This window comes from Scyliorhinus torazame, chromosome 9 (assembly GCF_047496885.1).
Source record: "Scyliorhinus torazame isolate Kashiwa2021f chromosome 9, sScyTor2.1, whole genome shotgun sequence".
In the NCBI taxonomy this organism is placed as follows: Eukaryota; Metazoa; Chordata; class Chondrichthyes; order Carcharhiniformes; family Scyliorhinidae; genus Scyliorhinus; species Scyliorhinus torazame.
This window is the reverse complement of record NC_092715.1, coordinates 6,968,833-6,994,558: the sequence shown is the minus strand read 5'-3', so window position 1 is coordinate 6,994,558 and position 25,726 is coordinate 6,968,833. Positions and strand designations below refer to the sequence as shown.

At 51.5% G+C, this 25,726-nt stretch overlaps 1 protein-coding gene across 1 annotated transcript in view; it reads right to left on the bottom strand.

Moving 5' to 3' along the window:
- Positions 1-1,608: 1,608 nt before the first annotated feature.
- Positions 1,609-25,726, bottom strand: part of il7r (interleukin 7 receptor) — a 94,340-nt gene continuing 70,222 nt past the window's right edge. Inside the window, exons 5-6 of the mRNA XM_072517555.1 lie at positions 24,375-24,450; positions 1,609-3,678 (exon numbers count right to left, since the gene is read on the bottom strand). Coding sequence (XP_072373656.1) covers positions 3,127-3,678; positions 24,375-24,450 — 628 coding nt within the window. The 3' untranslated portion in view covers positions 1,609-3,126. The remainder of the gene's footprint in view (positions 3,679-24,374; positions 24,451-25,726) is intronic.

Sequence of the window (25,726 nt, the reverse complement as noted above, 5' to 3'; positions counted from 1 at the left end):
TTAGAGTGAAGGGTAAGGCTGGTAGAAGTAGGGAACCCTGGATGACTCGAGATATTGAGACTCTGGTCAAAAAGAAGAAGGAGGCACATGACGTACATAAGCAACTGGGATCAAGTGGATCCCTTGAAGAGTATAGAGATTGTCAAAATAGAGTTAAGAGGGAAATCAGGAGGGCAAAAAGGGGACATGAAATTGCTTTGGCAAATAATGCAAGGGAGAATCCAAAGAGATTCTACAAATACATAAAGGGGAAAAGAGTAACTAGGGACAGAGTAGGGCCTCTTAAGGATCAACAAGGGCATCTATGTGCAGAGTCACAAGAGTTGGGTGAGATCCTGAATGAATATTTCTCATCGGTATTCACGGTGGAGAAAGGCATGGATGTTAGGAAACTAAGGGAAATAAATAGTGATGTCTTGAGAAGTGTGCATATTACAGAGGAGGAGGTGCTGGAAGTCTTAAAGCGCATCAAGGTAGATAAATCCCCGGGACCTGATGAAATGTATCCCAGGGTGTTGTGGGAGGCTAGGGAGGAAATTGCGGGTCCCCTAACAGAGATATTTGAATCATCGGCAGCCACAGGTGAGGTGCCTGAAGATTGGAGAGTGGCGAATGTTGTGCCCTTGTTTAAGAAGGGCAGCAGGGAAAAGCCTGGGAACTACAGACCGGTGAGCCTAACGTCTGTAGTAGGTAAGTTGCTAGAAGGTATTCTGAGAGACAGGATCTACAAGCATTTAGAGAGGCAAGGACTGATTCGGGGCAGTAAGCATGGCTTTGTGCGTGGAAAATCATGTCTCACAAATTTGATTGAGTTTTTTGAGGGGGTGACCAAGAAGGTAGATGAGGGCAGTGCAGTAGACGTTGTCTACATGGACTTTAGCAAAGCCTTTGACAAGGTACCGCATAGTAGGTTGTTGCAGAAGGTTAAGGCTCACGGGATCCAGGGTGAGGTTGCCAATTGGATTCAAAATTGGCTGGACGACAGAAGGCAGAGGGTGGTTGTAGAGGGTTGTTTTTCAAACTGGAGGCCTGTGACCAGTGGTGTGCCTCAGGGATCGGTGCTGGGTCCATTGTTATTTGTGATTTATATTAATGATTTGGATGAGAATTTAGGATGCATGGTTAGTAAGTTTGCAGATGACACCAAGATTGGTGGCACAGTGGATAGTGAAGAAGGTTATCTAGGATTGCAACGGGGATCTTGATCAATAGGCAGTGGGCGCGACGAATGGGTGAGTTTAATTTGATAAATGTGAGGTGATGCATTTTGGCAGATGGATCAGGCCAGGTGGGGAGAGTTATAGAACAAGAGATCTAGGAGTACAGGTTCATAGCTCTTGAAGGTGGAGTCGCAGGTGGACAGGGTGGTGAGAGGCATTCGGCATGCTGGTTTCAAAGGTCAGAACATTGAAAGGACAGGAACTTGATCTTGTTGAAGTTGTACAAGACATTGGTACGGCCACACTGAACTGTGGATACTGTATGCAGTTCTGGTCACCCTATAAGGAAGGATATTATTTAAACTGGAAAGATGCAGGAGAAAGATTTGACTTGATGGTAGGACTATAGATGAGGTGGCTGGATAGACTGGGACTTTTTTCCTTGGAGCGTAGGAGGCTTAGGGGTGATCTTATAGAGGTCTATAAAATAATGAGGGGCATAGATAAGGTAGATAGCCAACATCTTTTCCCAAAGGTAGGGGAGTCTAAAACTAGAGGGCATAGGTTTAAGGTGAGAGGGGAGAGATTCAGAAGGGCCCAGAGGGGCAATTTCTTCACTCAGAGGGTAGTGAGTGTCTGGAATGGGCTGCCAGAGGTAGTAGTAGAGGCGGGTACAATTGTGTCTTTTAAAAAGCATTTAGATAGTTATATGGGTAAGATGGGTATAGAGGGTTATGGGCCAAGTGCGGGCAACTGGGACTAGCTTAATGGTAAAAACTGGGCGGCATGGACTGGTTGGGCCGAAGGGCCTGTTTCCATGCTGTAAAATTCTATGATTCTATGATTCCGATGGATATCAGAGCCACTGGACGATAGTCATTAAGGCACGCTGCTTGACTTTTTTTGTACAGGGACGATGGTTGTCTTCTTGAAGCAGATAGGGACCTCAGATTGTTGTAAAGAGGGGTTGAAGATGTCTGCGAATACCCCTGCCAGCTGATCCGCACAAGACCCGAGTGCTCGTCCGGGTACCCCATCCGGGCCAGTGGCTTTCCGAGGGTTGACCTTCGAGAAGGCTGCTCTGAGTCTGCAGTGGTGATCTCAGATACAAGTTCATCCGCAGCTTCTGGGGTGGAGGGCTCGCTCTCGCTGATCTCTTGCTCAAAGCGGGCATAGAATGCGTTGAGCTCATCAGGGAGGGGTGCGTTGGAGCCGACGATTTTACATGCCTTCATCTTGTAGCCCGTTATGTCTTGCAGACCTTGCCATAGACGGCAGGGATCCGTGTGGCTAGCCTGGGACTCGAGCTTGGTCCGGTACTGTCTTTTGTCATCTTTGATGGATTTCTTTGGATCATAAGAACTAGGAGCAGGAGTCGGCCACCTGGCCCCTCGAGCCTGCTCCACCATTCAATGAGATCATGGCTGATCTTTTGTGGACTCAGCTCCACTTTCCGGCCCGAACACCATAACCCTTAATCCCTTTGTTCTTCATATCTGGCTTTCTTGTCGAGGTCAGGGACGCCTGACTTGAACGCCTCAGACCGAGACTTCAAATGAGTTAATAACGTCCTCCCACACCCTGATAGCAGGAATGGGCAGCAGGAGTGAATCATTCGGGGAGTATGTACAGTGACAGTTATAAAGCAGTAAGGGCTCAGAGTATTACTGGAAGCTGCTCTTGAAGCTTCAGCGACTACTGTCGATTGTAAAATAAACTCTGCTTTTCAGCGGATTAGTAATGAAGATTAGTGTTCTCTTTGAGGAAACAAAGCAATCAATAGGCTACAAATAGTAATGTGATCCTGTCCAGTTAATATATTTCAGTGGTCGGATTTAAGGCATCCGGCCTCTGCCTGGGTAGCGTAGGCCTTGGATCTCTGCCTGCGGAGTGAGTGCCTCGGGTTTGGGTCTGGGCAATGTGGGCCTCAGATCCTGAGCTCTTCCGCCCCACCCCCCCTCCCATTCTACTGTATCTTATATAAATTTGACATGGTGATGTACGATTCATCAGGAGGGGCAGCAGAGCTTCCAGCAAAAGTGGAGCCCAGATTTGTGTCTCTAACTTCCGGTCCCTCTAAAACCTGACGTCTCTCTTGCACGCAAGCTGCTTCTCCATCTTGGGTCTGCCCCGCCAGGGGACCCAGTGAGTTGCAGGGAGTCCCCACGCTGGCTTCAGGTACAATGCCTGGGGAGAGGCAAGATGGAGGGCCAGAGGCCCACTGACACACGGGGCCTCCTCTCTCAGGCTCCACGCCCCCGGTATCCCCGTTGGGCGGCTCAGGGGGGTGCTCTCCACTTTGCAGGGTATTGGTCCTGATGTTCGCCGCTATCTTCTCCACAATGGGATCGGCCAATAGCAGCAGCTCCCTCTCGTTGATGATGCTGTTGCACTCTGCAGCGTCACTGGCTGCTGACAGGTTAAGGTGGCACATCCGGGCTCCTTTAACCTGAATCATATCCACTCTGCTCACCATCACATCCAGGAAGCTGGACGGGTTAAAGCTCACCTCCACCATCTGTAACATGGAGCACAGTACTCAGCACTTATACACATCATTACAACACAGAGAGCACAGGACAAACTACGGAGTCTGCTCAACCATTCCCAGGACAGGTACAGCATGGGGTTAGTCACAGAGTAAAGCTCCCTCTACACTGTCCCCATCAAACACTCCCAGGACAGGTACAGCATGGGGTTAGTCACAGAGTAAAGCTCCCTCTACACTGTCCCCATCAAACACTCCCAGGACTGGTACAGCACGGGGTTAGATACAGAGTAAAGCTCCCTCTACACTGTCCCCATCAAACACTCCCAGGACAGGTACAGCACGGGGTTAGATACAGAGTAAAGCTCCCTCTATACTGTCCCCATCAAACACTCCCAAGACAGGTACAGCACAGGGTTAGATACAGAGTAAAGCTCCCTCTACACTGCCCCCATCAAACTCTCCCAGGACAGGTACAGCATGGGGTTAGTCACAGAGTAAAGCTCCCTCTACACTGTCCCCATCAAACACTCCCAGGACAGGTACAGCACGGGGTTAGATACAGAGTAAAGCTCCCTCTACACTGTCCCCATCAAACACTCCCAGGACAGGGACAGCACGGGGTTAGATACAGAGTAAAGCTCCCTCTACACTGTCCCCATCACACACTCCCAGGACAGGTACAGCAGGGGGTTAGATACAGAGTAAAGCTCCCTCTACACTGTCCCCATCAAACACTCCCAGGACAGGTACAGCACGGGGTTAGATACAGAGTAAAGCTCCCTCTACACTGTCCCCATCAAACACTCCCAGGACAGGTACAGCACGGGGTTAGATACAGAGTAAAGCTCCCTCTAAACTGTCCCCATCAAACACTCCCAGGACAGGTACAGCACGGGGTTAGATACAGAGTAAAGCTCTCTCTACACTATCCCCATCAAACACTCCCAGGACAGGGACAGCACGGGGTTAGATACAGAGTAAATCTCCCTCTACACTGTCCCCTACAAACACTCCCAGGACAGGTACAGCACGGGGTTAGATACAGAGTAAAGCTCCCTCTACACTGTCCCCATCAAACACTCCCAGGACAGGTACAGCACGGGGTTAGATACAGAGTAAAGCTCCCTCTACACTATCCCCATCAAACACTCCCAGGACAGGGACAGCACAGGGTTAGATACAGAGTAAAGCTCCCTCTACACTGTCCCCATCAAACACTCCCAGGACAGGTACAGCACGGGGTTAGATACAGAGTAAAGCTCTCTCTACACTATCCCCATCAAACACTCCCAGGACAGGGACACACGGGGTTAGATACAGAGTAAATCTCCCTCTACACTGTCCCCTACAAACACTCCCAGGACAGGTACAGCACGGGGTTAGATACAGAGTAAAGCTCCCTCTACACTGTCCCCATCAAACACTCCCAGGACAGGTACAGCACGGGGTTAGATACAGAGTAAAGCTCCCTCTACACTATCCCCATCAAACACTCCCAGGACAGGGACAGCACAGGGTTAGATACAGAGTAAAGCTCCCTCTACACTGTCCCCATCAAACACTCCCAGGACAGGTACAGCACGGGGTTAGATACAGAGTAAGCTCCCTCTACACTGTCCCCATCAAACACTCCCAGGACAGGGACAGCACGGGGTTAGATACAGAGTAAAGCTCCCTCTACCCTGTCCCCATCAAACACTCCCAGGACAGGTACAGCATGGGGTTAGATAGAGTAAAGCTGCCTCTACACTGTCCCCATCAAACACTCCCAGGACAGGTACAGCACGGGGTTAGATACAGAGTAAAGCTCCCTCTACACTGACCCCATCAAAAACTCCCAGGGCAGGTACAGCACGAGGTTAGATACAAACAAACAAAGAACAAAGAAATGTACAGCACAGGAACAGGCCCTTCGGCCCTCCAAGCCCGTGCCGACCATACTGCCCGACTAAACTACAATCTTCTACACTTCCTGGGTCCGTATCCTTCTATTCCCATCCTATTCATATATTTGTCAAGATGCCCCTTAAATGTCCCTAGCGTCCCTGCCTCCACTACCTCCTCCGGTAGTGAGTTCCAGGCACCCACTACCCTCTGCGTAAAAAAACTTGCCTCGTACATCTACTCTAAACTTTGCCCCTCTCACCTTAAACCTATGCCCCCTAGTAATTGACCCCACTACCCTGGGGAAAAGCCTCTGACTATCCACTCTGTCTATGCCCCTCATAATTTTGTATACCTCTATCAGGTCGCCCCTCAACCTCCTTCGTTCCAGTGAGAACAAACCGAGTTTATTCAATCGCTCCTCATAGCTTATGCCCTCCATACCAGGCAACATTCTGGTAAATCTCTTCTGCACCCTCTCTAAAGCCTCCACATCCTTCTGGTAGTGTGGCGACCAGAATTGAACACTATACTCCAAGTGTGGCCTAACTAAGGTTCTATACAGCTGCAACATGACTTGCCAATTCTTATACTCAATGCCCCGGCCAATGAAGGCAAGCATGCCGTATGCCTTCTTGACTACCTTCTCCACCTGTGTAGCCCCTTTCAGTGATCTGTGGACCTGTACTCCTAGATCTCTTTGACTTTCAATACTCTTGAGGGTTCTACCATTCACTGTATATTCCCTACCTGCATTAGCCCTTCCAAAATGCATTACCTCACATTTGTCCAGGTTAAACTCCATCTGCCATCTCTCCGCCCAAGTCTCCAGACAATCTAAATCCTGCTGTATCCTCAGACAGTCCTCATCGCTATCCGCAATTCCACCAACCTTTGTGTCGTCTGCAAACTTACTAATCAGACCAGTTACATTTTCCTCCAAATCATTTATATATACTACAAAGAGCAAAGGTCCCAGCACTGATCCCTGTGGAACACCACTGGTCACAGCCCTCCAATTAGAAAAGCATCCCTCCATTGCTACCCTCTGCCTTCTATGGCCTAGCCAGTTCTGTATCCACCTTGCCAGTTCACCCCTGATCCCGTGTGACTTCACCTTTTGTACTAGTCTACCATGAGGGACCTTGTCAAAGGCCTTACTAAAGTCCATATAGACAACATCTACTGCCCTACCTGCATCAATCATCTTAGTGACCTCCTCGAAAAACTCTATCAAGTTAGTGAGACACGACCTCCCCTTCACAAAACCGTGCTGCCTCTCACTAATACGTCCATTTGCTTCCAAATGGGAGTAGATCCTGTCTCGAAGAATTCTCTCCAGTAATTTCCCTACCACTGAAGTAAGGCTCACCGGCCTGTAGTTCCCGGGATTATCCCTGCCACCCTTCTTAAACAGAGGAACAACATTGGCTATTCTCCAGTCCTCCGGGACATCCCCTGAAGACAGCGAGGATCCAAAGATTTCTGTCAAGGCCTCAGCAATTTCCTCTCCAGCCTCCTTCAGTATTCTGGGGTAGATCCCATCCGGCCCTGGGGACTTATCTACCTTAATATTTTTTAAGACACCCAACACCTCGTCTTTTTGGATCACAATGTGACCCAGGCTATCTACACCCCCTTCTCCAGACTCAACATCTACCAATTCCTTCTCTTTGGTGAATACTGATGCAAAGTATTCATTTAGTACCTCGCCCATTTCCTCTGGCTCCACACATAGATTCCCTTGCCTATCCTTCAGTGGGCCAACCCTTTCCCTGGCTACCCTCTTGCTTTTTATGTAAGTGTAAAAAGCCTTGGGATTTTCCTTAACCCTATTTGCCAATGACTGTTCATGACCCCTTCTAGCCCTCCTGACTCCTTGCTTAAGTTCCTTCCTACTTTCCTTATATGCCACACAGGCTTCGTCTGTTCCCAGCCTTTTCGCCCTGACAAATGCCTCCTTTTTCTTTTTGACGAGGCCTACAATATCACTCGTCATCCAAGGTTCCCGAAAATTGCCGTATTTATCTTTCTTCCTCACAGGAACATGCCTGTCCTGTATTCCTTTCAACTGACACTTGAAAGCCTCCCACATGTCAGATGTTGATTTGCCCTCAAACATCCGCCCCCAATCTATGTTCTTCAGTTCCCGCCTAATATTGTTATAATTAGCCTTCCCCCAATTTAGCACATTCATCCTCGGACCACTCTTATCCTTGTCCACCAGTACTTTAAAACTTCCTGAATTGTGGTCACTGTTACCGAAATGCTCCCCTACTGAAACATCTACCACCTGGCCGGGCTCATTCCCCAATACCAGGTCCAGTACCGCCCCTTCCCTAGTTGGACTGTTTACATATTGTTTTAAGAAGCCCTCCTGGATGCTCCTTACAAACTCTGCCCCGTCTAAGCCCCTGGCACTAAGTGAGTCCCAGTCAATATTGGGGAAGTTGAAGTCTCCCATCACCACAACCCTGTTGTTTTTACTCTTTTCCAAAATCTGTCTACCTATCTGCTCCTCTATCTCCTGCTGGCTGTTGGGAGGCCTGTAGTATACCCCCAACATTGTGACTGCACCCTTCTTATTCCTGATCTCTACCCATATAGCCTCACTGCCCTCTGAGGTGTCCTCTCGCTGTATAGCTGTGATACTCTCCTGAACAAGTAGCGCAACTCCGCCTCCCCTTTTACATCCCCCTCTATCCCGCCTGAAACATCTAAATCCTGGAACGTTTAGCTGCCAATCCTGCCCTTCCCTCAACCAGGTCTCTGTAATGGCAACAACATCATAGTTCCAAGTAGTAATCCAAGCTCTAAGTTCATCTGCCTTACCCGTAATGCTCCTTGCATTAAAACATATGCACGTCAGGCCACCAGACCCGCTGTGTTCAGCAACTTCTCCCCGTCTGCTCTGCCTCAGAGCCACACTGTCCCTATTCCCTAGTTCTCCCTCAATGCTCTCACCTTCTGACCTATTGCTCCCGTGCCCACCCCCCTGCCATACTAGTTTAAACCCTCCCGTGTGACACTAGCAAATCTCGCGGCCAGGATATTTATGCCTCTCCGGTTTAGATGCAACCCGTCCATCTTATACAGGTCACACCTGCCCCGGAAGAGCTCCCAGTGGTCCAGATAACAGAAACCCTCCCTCCTACACCAGCTGTTTAGCCACGTGTTTGTCTGCTCTATCTTCCTATTTCTAGCCTCACTGGCACATGGCACAGGGAGTAATCCCGAGATTACAACCCTCGAGGTCCTGTCTTTTAACTTTCTGCCTAGCTCCCTGAACTCCTGCTGCAGGACCTCATGCCCCTTCCTGCCTATGTCGTTAGTACCAATATGTACAACGACCTCTGCCTGTTTGCCCTCCCCCTTCAGGATTCCCTCTACCCGTTCGGAGACATCCTGGACCCTGGCACCAGGGAGGCAACATACCATCCTGGAGTCTCTTTCACGTCCACAGAAGCGCCTATCTGTGCCCCTGACTATAGAGTCCCCTATAACTATACAGAGTAAACTCCCTCTACACTGTCCCCATCAAACACTCCCAGGACAGGTACAGCACGGGGTTAGATACAGAGTAAAGCTCCCTCTACACTGTCCCCATCAAACACTCCCAGGACAGGTACAGCACGGGGTTGGATACAGAGTAAAGCTCTCTCTACACTATCCCCATCAAACACTCTCAGGACAGGGACAGCACGGGGTTAGATACAGAGTAAAGCTCCCTCTACACTGTCCCCATCAAACACTCCCAGGACAGGTACAGCACGGGGTTAGATACAGAGTAAAGCTCCCTCTACACTGTCCCCATCAAACACTCCCAGGACAGGGACAGCACGGGGTTAGGTACAGAGTAAAGCTCCCTCTACACTGTCCCTATCAAACACTACCAGGACAGGTACAGCAGGGGGTTAGATAGAGTAAAGCTGCCTCTACACTGTCCCCATCAAACACTCCCAGGACAGGTACAGCAAGTGGTTAGACACAGAGTAAAGCTCCCTCTACACTGTCCCCATCAAACACTCCCAGGATAGGGACAGCATGGGGTTAGACACAGAGTAAAGCTCCCTCTACACTGTCCCCGTCAAACACTCCCAGGACAGGTACAGCACGGGGTTAGATACAGAGTAAAGCTCCCTCTACACTGACCCCATCAAAAACTCCCAGGGCAGGTACAGCACGAGGTTAGATACAGAGTAAACTCCCTCTACACTGTCCCCATCAAACACTCCCAGGACAGGTACAGTACGGGGTTAGATACAGAGTAAAGCTCCCTCTACACTGTCCCCATCAAACACTCCCAGGACAGGTACAGCACGGGGTTGGATACAGAGTAAAGCTCTCTCTACACTATCCCCATCAAACACTCTCAGGACAGGGACAGCACGGGGTTAGATACAGAGTAAAGCTCCCTCTACACTGTCCCCATCAAACACTCCCAGGACAGGTACAGCACGGGGTTAGATACAGAGTAAAGCTCCCTCTACACTGTCCCCATCAAACACTCTCAGGACAGGGACAGCACGGGGTTAGGTACAGAGTAAAGCTCCCTCTACACTGTCCCCATCAAACACTACCAGGACAGGTACAGCAGGGGGTTAGATAGAGTAAAGCTGCCTCTACACTGTCCCCATCAAACACTCCCAGGACAGGTACAGCAAGTGGTTAGACACAGAGTAAAGCTCACTCTACACTGTCCCCATCAAACACTCCCAGGATAGGGACAGCATGGGGTTAGACACAGAGTAAAGCTCCCTCTACACTGTCCCCATCAAACACTCCCAGGACAGGTACAGCACGGGGTTAGGTACAGAGTAAAGCTCCCTCTACACTGTCCCCATCAAACACTCCCAGGACAGGAACTGCAGGGGGTTAGATAGAGTAAAGCTGGCTCTACACTGTCCCCATCAAACACTCCCAGGACAGGTACAGCACGGGGTTAGATACAGAGTAAAGCTCCCTCTACACTGCCCCCATCAAACTCTCCCAGGACAGGTACAGCATGGGGTTAGTCACAGAGTAAAGCTCCCTCTACACTGTCCCCATCAAACACTCCCAGGACAGGTACAGCACGGGGTTAGATACAGAGTAAAGCTCCCTCTACACTGTCCCCATCAAACACTCCCAGGACAGGGACAGCACGGGGTTAGATACAGAGCAAAGCTCCCTCTACACTGTCCCCATCAAACACTCCCAGGACAGGTACAGCACAGGGTTAGATACAGAGTAAAGCTCCCTCTACACTGTCCCCATCAAACACTCCCAGGACAGGTACAGCACAGGGTTAGATACAGAGTAAAGCTCCCTCTACACTGTCCCCATCAAACACTCCCAGGACAGGTACAGCATGGGGTTAGATACAGAGTAAAGCTCCCTCTACACTGTCCCCATCAAACACTCCCAGGACAGGTACAGCACGGGGTTAGATACAGAGTAAAGCTCCCTCGACACTGTCCCCATCAAACACTCCCAGGACAGGTACAGCACGGGGTTAGATACAGAGTAAAGCTCGCTCTACACTATCCCCATCAAACACTCCCAGGACAGGGACAGCACGGGGTTAGATACAGAGTAAATCTCCCTCTACACTGTCCCCTACAAACACTCCCAGGACAGGTACAGCACGGGGTTAGATACAGAGTAAAGCTCCCTCTACACTGTCCCCATCAAACACTCCCAGGACAGGTACAGCACGGGGTTAGATACAGAGTAAAGCTCCCTCTACACTATCCCCATCAAACACTCCCAGGACAGGGACAGCACAGGGTTAGATACAGAGTAAAGCTCCCTCTACACTGTCCCCATCAAACACTCCCAGTACAGGTACAGCACGGGGTTAGATACAGAGTAAAGCTCACTCTACACTGTCCCCATCAAACACTCCCAGGACAGGGACAGCACGGGGTTAGGTACAGAGTAAAGCTCCCTCTACCCTGTCCCCATCAAACACTCCCAGGACAGGTACAGCATGGGGTTAGATAGAGTAAAGCTGCCTCTACACTGTCCCCATCAAACACTCCCAGGACAGGTACAGCACGGGGTTAGATACAGAGTAAAGCTCCCTCTACACTGTCCCCATCAAACACTCCCAGGACAGGTACAGCACGGGGTTGGATACAGAGTAAAGCTCTCTCTACACTATCCCCATCAAACACTCTCAGGACAGGGACAGCACGGGGTTAGATACAGAGAAAACCTCCCTCTACACTGTCCCCATCAAACACTCCCAGGACAGGTACAGCACGGGGTTAGATACAGAGTAAAGCTCCCTCTACACTGTCCCCATCAAACACTCCCAGGACAGGTACAGCACGGGGTTAGGTACAGAGTAAAGCTCCCTCTACACTGTCCCTATCAAACACTACCAGGACAGGTACAGCAGGGGGTTAGATAGAGTAAAGCTGCCTCTACACTGTCCCCATCAAACACTCCCAGGACAGGTACAGCAAGTGGTTAGACACAGAGTAAAGCTCCCTCTACACTGACCCCATCAAACACTCCCAGAGCAGGTACAGCACGAGGTTAGATACAGAGTAAAGCTCCCTCTACACTGTCCCCATCAAACACTCCCAGGACAGGTACAGCACGGGGTTAGATACAGAGTAAAGCTCCCTCTACACTGTCCCCATCAAACACTCCCAGGACAGGTACAGCACGGGGTTAGATACAGAGTAAAGCTCCCGCTACACTGACCCCATCAAACACTCCCAGAGCAGGTACAGCACGAGGTTAGATACAGAGTAAAGCTCCCTCTACACTGTCCCCATCAAACACTCCCAGGACAGGTACAGCACGGGGTTAGATACAGAGTAAAGCTCCCTCTACACTGTCCCCATCAAACACTCCCAGGACAGGTATAGCACGGGGTTAGGTACAGAGTAAAGCTCCCTCTACACTGTCCCCATCAAACACTCCCAGGACAGGTACAGCACGGGGTTAGATACAGAGTAAAGCTCCCTCTACACTGTCCACATCAAACACTCCCAGGACAGGTACAGCACAGGGTTAGATACAGAGTAAAGCTCCCTCTACACTGTCCCCATCAAACACTCCCAGGACAGGAACTGCAGGGGGTTAGATAGAGTAAAGCTGGCTCTACACTGTCCCCATCAAACACTCCCAGGACAGGGACAGCACGGGGTTAGATACAGAGTAAAGCTCCCTCTACACTGCCCCCATCAAACTCTCCCAGGACAGGTACAGCATGGGGTTAGTCACAGAGTAAAGCTCCCTCTACACTGTCCCCATCAAACACTCCCAGGACAGGTACAGCACGGGGTTAGATACAGAGTAAAGCTCGCTCTACACTATCTCCATCAAACACTCCCAGGACAGGGACAGCACGGGGTTAGATACAGAGTAAATCTCCCTCTACACTGTCCCCTACAAACACTCCCAGGACAGGTACAGCACGGGGTTAGATAAAGAGTAAAGCTCCCTCTACACTGTCCCCATCAAACACTCCCAGGACAGGTACAGCACGGGGTTAGATACAGAGGAAAGCTCCCTCTACACTGTCCCCATCAAACACTCCCAGGACAGGTACAGCACGGGGTTAGATACAGTAAAGCTCCCTCTACACTGTCCCCATCAAACACTCCCAGGACAGGGACAGCACGGTGTTAGGTACAGAGTAAAGCTCCCTCTACCCTGTCCCCATCAAACACTCCCAGGACAGGTACAGCATGGGGTTAGATAGAGTAAAGCTGCCTCTACACTGTCCCCATCAAACACTCCCAGGACAGGTACAGCACGGGGTTAGATACAGAGTAAAGCTCCCTCTACACTGTCCCCATCAAACACTCCCAGGACAGGTACAGCACGGGGTTGGATACAGAGTAAACTCCCTCTACACTGTCCCCATCAAACACTCCCAGGACAGGTACAGCACGGGGTTGGATACAGAGTAAAGCTCTCTCTACACTATCCCCATCAAACACTCTCAGGACAGGGACAGCACGGGGTTAGATACAGAGTAAAGCTCCCTCTACACTGTCCCCATCAAACACTCCCAGGACAGGTACAGCACGGGGTTAGATACAGAGTAAAGCTCCCTCTACACTGTCCCCATCAAACACTCCCAGGACAGGGACAGCACGGGGTTAGGTACAGAGTAAAGCTCCCTCTACACTGTCCCCATCAAACACTACCAGGACAGGTACAGCAGGGGGTTAGATAGAGTAAAGCTGCCTCTACACTGTCCCCATCAAATACTCCCAGGACAGGTACAGCAAGTGGTTAGACACAGAGTAAAGCTCCCTCTACACTGTCCCCATCAAACACTCCCAGGATAGGGACAGCATGGGGTTAGACACAGAGTAAAGCTCCCTCTACACTGTCCCCATCAAACACTCCCAGGACAGGTACAGCATGGAGTTAGATACAGAGTAAAGCTCCCTCTACACTGTCCCCATCAAACACTCCCAGGACAGGTACAGCACGGGGTTAGATACAGAGTAAAGCTCCCTCTACACTGTCCCCATCAATCACTCCCAGGACAGGTACAGCACGGGGTTACATACAGAGTAAAGCTCGCTCTACACTATCCCCATCAAACACTCCCAGGACAGGTACAGCATGGGGTTAGATACAGAGTAAAGCTCCCTCTACACTGTCCCATCAAACACTCCCAGGACAGGTACAGCACGGGGTTAGATACAGAGTAAAGCTCCCTCTACACTGTCCCCATCAATCACTCCCAGGACAGGTACAGCACGGGGTTACATACAGAGTAAAGCTCGCTCTACACTATCCCCATCAAACACTCCCAGGACAGGGACAGCACGGGGTTAGATACAGAGTAAATCTCCCTCTACACTGTCCCCTACAAACACTCCCAGGACAGGTACAGCACGGGGTTAGATAAAGAGTAAAGCTCCCTCTACACTGTCCCCATCAAACACTCCCAGGACAGGTACAGCACGGGGTTAGATACAGAGTAAAGCTCCCTCTACACTATCCCCATCAAACACTCCCAGGACAGGGACAGCATGGGGTTAGATACAGAGGAAAGCTCCCTCTACACTGTCCCCATCAAACACTCCCAGGACAGGTACAGCACGGGGTTAGATACAGAGTAAAGCTCCCTCTACACTGTCCCCATCAAACACTCCCAGGACAGGGACAGCACGGGGTTAGGTACAGAGTAAAGCTCCCTCTACCCTGTCCCCATCAAACACTCCCAGGACAGGTACAGCATGGGGTTAGATAGAGTAAAGCTGCCTCTACACTGTCCCCATCAAACACTCCCAGGACAGGTACAGCACGGGGTTAGATACAGAGTAAAGCTCCCTCTACACTGTCCCCATCAAACACTCCCAGGACAGGTACAGCACGGGGTTGGATACAGAGTAAAGCTCTCTCTACACTATCCCCATCAAACACTCTCAGGACAGGGACAGCACGGGGTTAGATACAGAGTAAAGCTCCCTCTACACTGTCCCCATCAAACACCCCCAGGACAGGTACAGCACGGGGTTAGATACAGAGTAAAGCTCCCTCTACACTGTCCCCATCAAACACTCCCAGGACAGGGACAGCACGGGGTTAGGTACAGAGTAAAGCTCCCTCTACACTGTCCCCATCAAACACTCCCAGAGCAGGTACAGCACGAGGTTAGATACAGAGTAAAGCTCCCTCTACACTGTCCCCATCAAACACTCCCAGGACAGGTACAGCACGGGGTTAGGTACAGAGTAAAGCTCCCTCTACACTGTCCCCATCAAACACTCCCAGGACAGGAACTGCAGGGGGTTAGATAGAGTAAAGCTAGCTCTACACTGTCCCCATCAAACACTCCCAGGACAGGTACAGCACGGGGTTAGATACAGAGTAAAGCTCCCTCTACACTGCCCCCATCAAACTCTCCCAGGACAGGTACAGCATGGGGTTAGTCACAGAGTAAAGCTCCCTCTACACTGTCCCCATCAAACACTCCCAGGACAGGTACAGCACGGGGTTAGATACAGAGTAAAGCTCCCTCTAGACTGTCCCCATCAAACACTCCCAGGACAGGGACAGCACGGGGTTAGATACAGAGTAAAGCTCCCTCTACACTGTCCCCATCAAACACTCCCAGGACAGGTACAGCACAGGGTTAGATACAGAGTAAAGCTCCCTCTACACTGTCCCCCTCAAACACTCCCAGGACAGGTACAGCATGGGGTTAGATACAGAGTAAAGCTCCCTCTACACTGTCCCCATCAAACACTCCCAGGACAGGTACAGCACGGGGTTAGATACAGAGTAAAGCTCCCTCTACACTGTCCCCATCAAACACTCCCAGGACAGGTACAGCACGGGGTTAGATACAGAGTAAAGCTCGCTCTACACTATCCCCATCAAACACTCCCAGGACAGGGACAGCACGGGGTTAGATACAGAGTAAATCTCCCTCTACACTGTCCCCTACAAACACTCCCAGGACAGGTACAGCACGGGGTTAGATACAGAGTAAAGCTCCCTCTACACTGACCCCATCAAACACTCCCAGGACAGGTACAGCACGGGGTTAGATACAGAGTAAAGCTCCCTCTACACTATCCCCATCAAACACTCCCAGGACAGGGACAGCACGGGGTTAGATACAGAATAAAGCTCCCTCTACACTGTCCCCATCAAACACTCCCAGGACAGGTATAGCACGGGGTTAGATACAGAGTAAAGCTCCCTCTACACTGTCCCCATCAAACACTCCCAGGACAGGGACAGCACGGGGTTAGGTACAGAGTAAAGCTCCCTCTACCCTGTCCCCATCAAACACTCCCAGGACAGGTACAGCATGGGGTTAGATAGAGTAAAGCTGCCTCTACACTGTCCCCATCAAACACTCCCAGGACAGGTGCAGCACAGGGTTAGACACAGAGTAAAGCTCCCTCTACACTGTCCCCATCAAACACTCCCAGGACAGGTACAGCACGGGGTTGGATACAGAGTAAAGCTCTCTCTACACTATCCCCATCAAACACCCTCAGGACAGGGACAGCACGGGGTTAGATACAGAGTAAAGCTCCCTCTGCACTGTCCCCATCAAACACTCCCAGGACAGGTACAGCACAGGGTTAGATACAGAGTAAAGCTCCCTCTACACTGTCCCCATCAAACACTCCCAGGACAGGGACAGCACGGGGTTAGGTACAGAGTAAAGCTCCCTCTACACTGACCCCATCAAACACTACCAGGACAGGGACAGCAGGGGGTTAGATAGAGTAAAGCTGCCTCTACACTGTCCCCATCAAACACTCCCAGGACAGGTACAGCAAGTGGTTAGACACAGAGTAAAGCTCCCTCTACACTGTCCCCATCAAACACTCGCAGGAGAGGGACAGCATGGGGTTAGACACAGAGTAAAGCTCCCTCGACACTGTCCCCATCAAACACTCCCAGGACAGGTACAGCATGGGGTTAGATAGAGTAAAGCTGCCTCTACACTGTCCCCATCAAACACTCCCAGGATAGGGACAGCATGGGGTTAGACACAGAGTAAAGCTCCCTCGACACTGTCCCCATCAAACACTCCCAGGACAGGTACAGCATGGAGTTAGATACAGAGTAAAGCTCCCTCTACACTGTCCCCATCAAACACTCCCAGGACAGGTACAGCACGGGGTTAGATACAGAGTAAAGCTCCCTCTACACTGACCCCATCAAACACTCCCAGAGCAGGTACAGCACGAGGTTAGATACAGAGTAAAGCTCCCTCTCCACTGTCCCCATCAAACACTCCCAGGACAGGTACAGCACGGGGTTCGATACAGAGTAAAGCTCCCTCTGCACTGTCCCCATCAAACACTCCCAGGACAGGTACAGCATGGAGTTAGATACAGAGTAAAGCTCCCTCTACACTGTCCCCATCAAACACTCCCAGGACAGGTACAGCACTGGGTTAGATACAGAGTAAAGCTCCCTCTACACTGTCCCCATCAAACACTCCCAGGACAGGTACAGCAGGGGGTTAGATAGAGTAAAGCTGCCTCTACACTGTCCCCATCAAACACTCCCAGGACAGGTACAGCAAGTGGTTAGGCACAGAGTAAAGCTCCCTCTACACTGTCCCCATCAAACACTCCCAGGATAGGGACAGCATGGGGTTAGACACAGAGTAAAGCTCCCTCTACACTGTCCCCATCAAACACTCCCAGGACAGGTACAGCATGGAGTTAGATACAGAGTAAAGCTCCCTCTACACTGTCCCCATCAAACACTCCCAGGACAGGTACAGCACGGGGTTAGATACAGAGTAAAGCTCCCGCTACACTGACCCCATCAAACACTCCCAGAGCAGGTACAGCACGAGGTTAGATACAGAGTAAAGCTCCCTCTACACTGTCCCCATCAAACACTCCCAGGACAGGTACAGCACGGGGTTAGGTACAGAGTAAAGCTCCCTCTACACTGTCCCCATCAAACACTCCGAGGACAGGAACTGCAGGGGGTTAGATAGAGTAAAGCTAGCTCTACACTGTCCCCATCAAACACTCCCAGGACAGGTACAGCACGGGGTTAGATACAGAGTAAAGCTCCCTCTACACTGCCCCCATCAAACTCTCCCAGGACAGGTACAGCATGGGGTTAGTCACAGAGTAAAGCTCCCTCTACACTGTCCCCATCAAACACTCCCAGGACAGGTACAGCACGGGGTTAGATACAGAGTAAAGCTCCCTCTACACTGTCCCCATCAAACACTCCCAGGACAGGGACAGCACGGGGTTAGATACAGAGTAAAGCTCCCTCTACACTGTCCCCATCAAACACTCCCAGGACAGGTACAGCACAGGGTTAGATACAGAGAAAAGCTCCCTCTACACTGTCCCCCTCAAACACTCCCAGGACAGGTACAGCATGGGGTTAGATACAGAGTAAAGCTCCCTCTACACTGTCCCCATCAAACACTCCCAGGACAGGTACAGCACGGGGTTAGATACAGAGTAAAGCTCCCTCTACACTGTCCCCATCAAACACTCCCAGGACAGGTACAGCACGGGGTTAGATACAGAGTAAAGCTCGCTCTACACTATCCCCATCAAACACTCCCAGGACAGGGACAGCACGGGGTTAGATACAGAGTAAATCTCCCTCTACACTGTCCCCTACAAACACTCCCAGGACAGGTACAGCACGGGGTTAGATACAGAGTAAAGCTCCCTCTACACTGACCCCATCAAACACTCCCAGGACAGGTACAGCACGGGGTTAGATACAGAGTAAAGCTCCCTCTACACTATCCCCATCAAACACTCCCAGGACAGGGACAGCACGGGGTTAGATACAGAATAAAGCTCCCTCTACACTGTCCCCATCAAACACTCCCAGGACAGGTACAGCACGGGGTTAGATACAGAGTAAAGCTCCCTCTACACTGTCCCCATCAAACACTCCCAGGACAGGGACAGCACGGGGTTAGGTACAGAGTAAAGCTCCCTCTACCCTGTCCCCATCAAACACTCCCAGGACAGGTACAGCATGGGGTTAGATAGAGTAAAGCTGCCTCTACACTGTCCCCATCAAACACTCCCAGGACAGGTGCAGCACAGGGTTAGACACAGAGTAAAGCTCCCTCTACACTGTCCCCATCAAACACTCCCAGGACAGGTACAGCACGGGGTTGGATACAGAGTAAAGCTCTCTCTACACTATCCCCATCAAACACCCTCAGGACAGGGACAGCACGGGGTTAGATACAGAGTAAAGCTCCCTCTGCACTGTCCCCATCAAACACTCCCAGGACAGGTACAGCACAGGGTTAGATACAGAGTAAAGCTCCCTCTACACTGTCCCCATCAAACACTCCCAGGACAGGGACAGCACGGGGTTAGGTACAGAGTAAAGCTCCCTCTACACTGACCCCATCAAACACTACCAGGACAGGGACAGCAGGGGGTTAGATAGAGTAAAGCTGCCTCTACACTGTCCCCATCAAACACTCCCAGGACAGGTACAGCAAGTGGTTAGACACAGAGTAAAGCTCCCTCTACACTGTCCCCATCAAACACTCGCAGGAGAGGGACAGCATGGGGTTAGACACAGAGTAAAGCTCCCTCGACACTGTCCCCATCAAACACTCCCAGGACAGGTACAGCATGGAGTTAGATACAGAGTAAAGCTCCCTCTACACTGTCCCCATCAAACACTCCCAGGACAGGTACAGCACGGGGTTAGATACAGAGTAAAGCTCCCGCTACACTGACCCCATCAAACACTCCCAGAGCAGGTACAGCACGAGGTTAGATAAAGAGTAAAGCTCCCTCTACACTGTCCCCATCAAACACTCCCAGGACAGGTACAGCACGGGGTTCGATACAGAGTAAAGCTCCCTCTGCACTGTCCCCATCAAACACTCCCAGGACAGGTACAGCACGGGGTTCGATGCAGAGTAAAGCTCCCTCTGCACTGTCCCCATCAAACACTCCCAGGACAGGTACAGCACGGGGTTAGGTACAGAGTAAAGCTCCCTCTACACTGTCCCCATCAAACACTCCCAGGACAGGAACTGCAGGGGGTTAGATAGAGTAAAGCTCCCTCTACACTGTCCCCATCAAACACTCCCAGGACAGGTACAGCACGGGGTTAGATACAGAGTAAAGCTCCCTCTACACTGTCCCCATCAAACACTCCCAGGACAGGTACAGCACGGGGTTAGATACAGAGTAAAGCTCCCTCTACACTGACCCCATCAAACACTCCCAGGGCAGGTACAGCACGAGGTTAGATACAGAGTAAAGCTCCCTCTACACTGTCCCCATCAAACACTCCCAGGACAGGTACAGCACGGGGTTAGATACAGAGTAAAGCTCCCTCTACACTGTCCCCATCAAACACTCCCAGGACAGGTACAGCACGGGGTTAGATACAGAGTAAAGCTCCCTCCACACTGTCCCCATCAAACACTCCCAGGACAGGTACAGCACGGGGTTAGATACAGAGTAAAGCTCCCTCTACACTGTCCCCATCAAACACTCCCAGGACAGGTACAGCACGGGGTTAGATACAGAGTAAAGCTCCCTCTACACTGTCCCCATCAAACACTCCCAGGACAGGTACAGCACGGGGTTAGGTACAGAGTAAAGCTCCCTCTACACTGTCCCCATCAAACACTCCCAGGACAGGTACAGCACGGGGTTAGATACAGAGTAAAGCTGCCTCTACACTGTCCCCATCAAACACTCCCAGGACAGGTACAGCACGGGGTTAGACACAGAGTAAAGCTCCCTCTACACTGTCCCCATCAAACACTCCCAGGATAGGGACAGCATGGGGTTAGACACAGAGTAAAGCTCCCTCTACACTGTCCCCATCAAACACTCCCAGGACAGGTACAGCACGGGGTTAGATACAGAGTAAAGCTCCCTCTACACTGCCCCCATCAAACTCTCCCAGGACAGGTACAGCATGGGGTTAGTCACAGAGTAAAGCTCCCTCTACACTGTCCCCATCAAACACTCCCAGGACAGGTACAGCACGGGGTTAGATACAGAGTAAAGCTCCCTCTACACTGTCCCCATCAAACACTCCCAGGACAGGGACAGCACGGGGTTAGATACAGAGTAAAGCTCCCTCTACACTGTCCCCATCAAACACTCCCAGGACAGGTACAGCACAGGGTTAGATACAGAGTAAAGCTCCCTCTACACTGTCCCCCTCAAACACTCCCAGGACAGGTACAGCATGGGGTTAGATACAGAGTAAAGCTCCCTCTACACTGTCCCCATCAAACACTCCCAGGACAGGTACAGCATGGGGTTAGATACAGAGTAAAGCTCCCTCTACACTGTCCCCATCAAACACTCCCAGGACAGGTACAGCACGGGGTTAGATACAGAGTAAAGCTCGCTCTACACTATCCCCATCAAACACTCCCAGGACAGGGACAGCACGGGGTTAGATACAGAGTAAATCTCCCTCTACACTGTCCCCTACAAACACTCCCAGGACAGGTACAGCACGGGGTTAGATACAGAGTAAAGCTCCCTCTACACTGACCCCATCAAACACTCCCAGGACAGGTACAGCACGGGGTTAGATACAGAGTAAAGCTCCCTCTACACTATCCCCATCAAACACTCCCAGGACAGGGACAGCACGGGGTTAGATACAGAATAAAGCTCCCTCTACACTGTCCCCATCAAACACTCCCAGGACAGGTACAGCACGGGGTTAGATACAGAGTAAAGCTCCCTCTACACTGTCCCCATCAAACACTCCCAGGACAGGGACAGCACGGGGTTAGGTACAGAGTAAAGCTCCCTCTACCCTGTCCCCATCAAACACTCCCAGGACAGGTACAGCATGGGGTTAGATAGAGTAAAGCTGCCTCTACACTGTCCCCATCAAACACTCCCAGGACAGGTGCAGCACAGGGTTAGACACAGAGTAAAGCTCCCTCTACACTGTCCCCATCAAACACTCCCAGGACAGGTACAGCACGGGGTTGGATACAGAGTAAAGCTCTCTCTACACTATCCCCATCAAACACCCTCAGGACAGGGACAGCACGGGGTTAGATACAGAGTAAAGCTCCCTCTGCACTGTCCCCATCAAACACTCCCAGGACAGGTACAGCACAGGGTTAGATACAGAGTAAAGCTCCCTCTACACTGTCCCCATCAAACACTCCCAGGACAGGGACAGCACGGGGTTAGGTACAGAGTAAAGCTCCCTCTACACTGACCCCATCAAACACTACCAGGACAGGGACAGCAGGGGGTTAGATAGAGTAAAGCTGCCTCTACACTGTCCCCATCAAACACTCCCAGGACAGGTACAGCAAGTGGTTAGACACAGAGTAAAGCTCCCTCTACACTGTCCCCATCAAACACTCGCAGGAGAGGGACAGCATGGGGTTAAACACAGAGTAAAGCTCCCTCGACACTGTCCCCATCAAACACTCCCAGGACAGGTACAGCATGGAGTTAGATACAGAGTAAAGCTCCCTCTACACTGTACCCATCAAACACTCCCAGGACAGGTACAGAACGGGGTTAGATACAGAGTAAAGCTCCCGCTACACTGACCCCATCAAACACTCCCAGAGCAGGTACAGCACGAGGTTAGATAAAGAGTAAAGCTCCCTCTACACTGTCCCCATCAAACACTCCCAGGACAGGTACAGCACGGGGTTCGATACAGAGTAAAGCTCCCTCTGCACTGTCCCCATCAAACACTCCCAGGACAGGTACAGCACGGGGTTCGATACAGAGTAAAGCTCCCTCTGCACTGTCCCCATCAAACACTCCCAGGACAGGTACAGCACGGGGTTAGGTACAGAGTAAAGCTCCCTCTACACTGTCCCCATCAAACACTCCCAGGACAGGAACTGCAGGGGGTTAGATAGAGTAAAGCTCCCTCTACACTGTCCCCATCAAACACTCCCAGGACAGGTACAGCACGGGGTTAGATACAGAGTAAAGCTCCCTCTACACTGTCCCCATCAAACACTCCCAGGACAGGTACAGCACGGGGTTAGATACAGAGTAAAGCTCCCTCTACACTGACCCCATCAAACACTCCCAGGGCAGGTACAGCACGAGGTTAGATACAGAGTAAAGCTCCCTCTACACTGTCCCCATCAAACACTCCCAGGACAGGTACAGCACGGGGTTAGATACAGAGTAAAGCTCCCTCTACACTGTCCCCATCAAACACTCCCAGGACAGGTACAGCACGGGGTTAGATACAGAGTAAAGCTCCCTCCACACTGTCCCCATCAAACACTCCCAGGACAGGTACAGCACGGGGTTAGATACAGAGTAAAGCTCCCTCTACACTGTCCCCATCAAACACTCCCAGGACAGGTACAGCACGGGGTTAGATACAGAGTAAAGCTCCCTCTACACTGTCCCCATCAAACACTCCCAGGACAGGTACAGCACGGGGTTAGGTACAGAGTAAAGCTCCCTCTACACTGTCCCCATCAAACACTCCCAGGACAGGTACAGCACGGGGTTAGATACAGAGTAAAGCTGCCTCTACACTGTCCCCATCAAACACTCCCAGGACAGGTACAGCACGGGGTTAGACACAGAGTAAAGCTCCCTCTACACTGTCCCCATCAAACACTCCCAGGATAGGGACAGCATGGGGTTAGACACAGAGTAAAGCTCCCTCTACACTGTCCCCATCAAACACTCCCAGGACAGGTACAGCATGGGGTTAGATACAGAGTAAAGCTCCCTCTATACTGTCCCCATCAAACACTCCCAGGACAGGTACAGCACGGGGTTAGATACAGAGTAAAGCACCCTCTACACTGTCCCCATCAAACACTCCCAGGACAGGTACAGCAGGGGGTTAGATAGAGTAAAGCTGCCTCTACACTGACCCATCAAACACTCCCAGGACAGGTACAGCATGGGGTTAGACACATAGTAAAGCTCCCTCTACACTGTCCCCATCAAACACTCCCAGAATAGGGACAGCATGGGGTTAGACACAGAGTAAAGCTCCCTCTACACTGTCCCCATCAAACACTCCCAGGACAGGTACAGCATGGGGTTAGATACAGAGTAAAGCTCCCTCTACACTGTCCCCATCAAACACTCACAGGACAGGTACAGCACGGGGTTAGATACAGAGTAAACTCCCTCTACACTGTCCCCATCAAACACTCCGAGGGTAGGTACAGCACAGGGTTAGATACAGAGTAAAGCTCCCTCTACACTGTCCCCATCAAACACTCCCAGGACAGGTACAGCACGGGGTTAGATACAGAGTAAAGCTCCCTCTGCACTGTCCCCATCAAACACTCCCAGGACAGGTACAGCACGGGGTTAGATACAGAGTAAAGCTCCCTCTGCACTGCCTCATCAAACTCCCTTCCCCCCCTGTATGCTCAGCCTTACCTTGTTTGGTTTCACATGGAGCTGTTCGAGGGCACATTTCGGGTTGGGGATTTTGGGCCAAATGTGAGGTTTGATCCTGTAGGGAGAACAATTTCATCAATTCCTTGGCCACTGTAAGAGGGCAGTTCAATATCTGAAAGTAATAAGTTCACATTCTCTGTCCCCCTGAGGCCACGCACTCCACATTCATTGGGATGCGTTGTCACGCGCAGGGTGATATCGGGATGGCGTTGTCACGCGCAGGGTGATATCTGGATGGCGTTGTCACGCCCTGGGTGATATCAGGATGGCGTTGTCACGCCCTGGGTGATATCGGGATGGCGTTGTCACGCGCTGGGTGATATCGGGATGGCGTTGTCACGCGCTGGGTGATATCAGGATGGCGTTGTCACGCGCTGGGTGATATCGGGATGGCGTTGTCACGCGCTGGGTGATATCGGGATGGCGTTGTCACGCGCTGGGTGATATCGGGATGGCGTTGCCACGCGCTGGGTGATATCGGGATGGCGTTGTCACGCGCAGGGTGATATCGGGATGGCGTTGTCACGCGCTGGGCGATATCGGGATGGCGTTGTCACGCGCTGGGTGATATCGGGATGGCGTTGTCACGCGCTGGGTGATATCGGGATGGCGTTGTCACGCGCAGGGTGATATCGGGATTGCGTTGTCACGCGCAGGGTGATATCAGGATGGCGTTGTCACGCGCTGGGTGATATCGGGATGGCGTTGCCACGCGCTGGGTGATATCAGGATGGCGTTGTCACGCGCTGGGTGATATCGGGATGGCGTTGCCACGCGCTGGGTGATATCAGGATGGCGTTGTCACGCGCTGGGTGATATCGGGATGGCGTTGTCACGCGCTGGGTGATATCGGGATGGGGTTGTCACGCGCTGGGTGATATCGGGATGGCGTTGTCACGCGCTGGGTGATATCGGGATGGCGTCACGCGCAGGGTGATATCGGGATGGCGTTGTCACGCGCTGGGTGATATCCGGATGGCGTTGTCACGCGCAGGGTGATATCAGGATGGCGTTGCCAAGTGCTGGGTGATATGAGGATGGCGTTGTCACGCGCTGGGTGATATCGGGATGGCGTTGCCACGCGCTGGGTGATATCGGGATGGGGTTGTCACGCGCTGGGTGATATCGGGATGGCGTTGTCACGCGCAGGGTGATATCGGGATGGCGTTGTCAAACGCAGGGTGATATCAGGATGGCGTTGTCACGCGCTGGGTGATATCGGGATGGCGTTGTCACGCGCTGGGTGATATCGGGATGGCGTTGTCACGCGCAGGGTGATATCGGGATGGGGTTGTCACGCGCTGGGTGATATCAGGATGGCGTTGTCACGC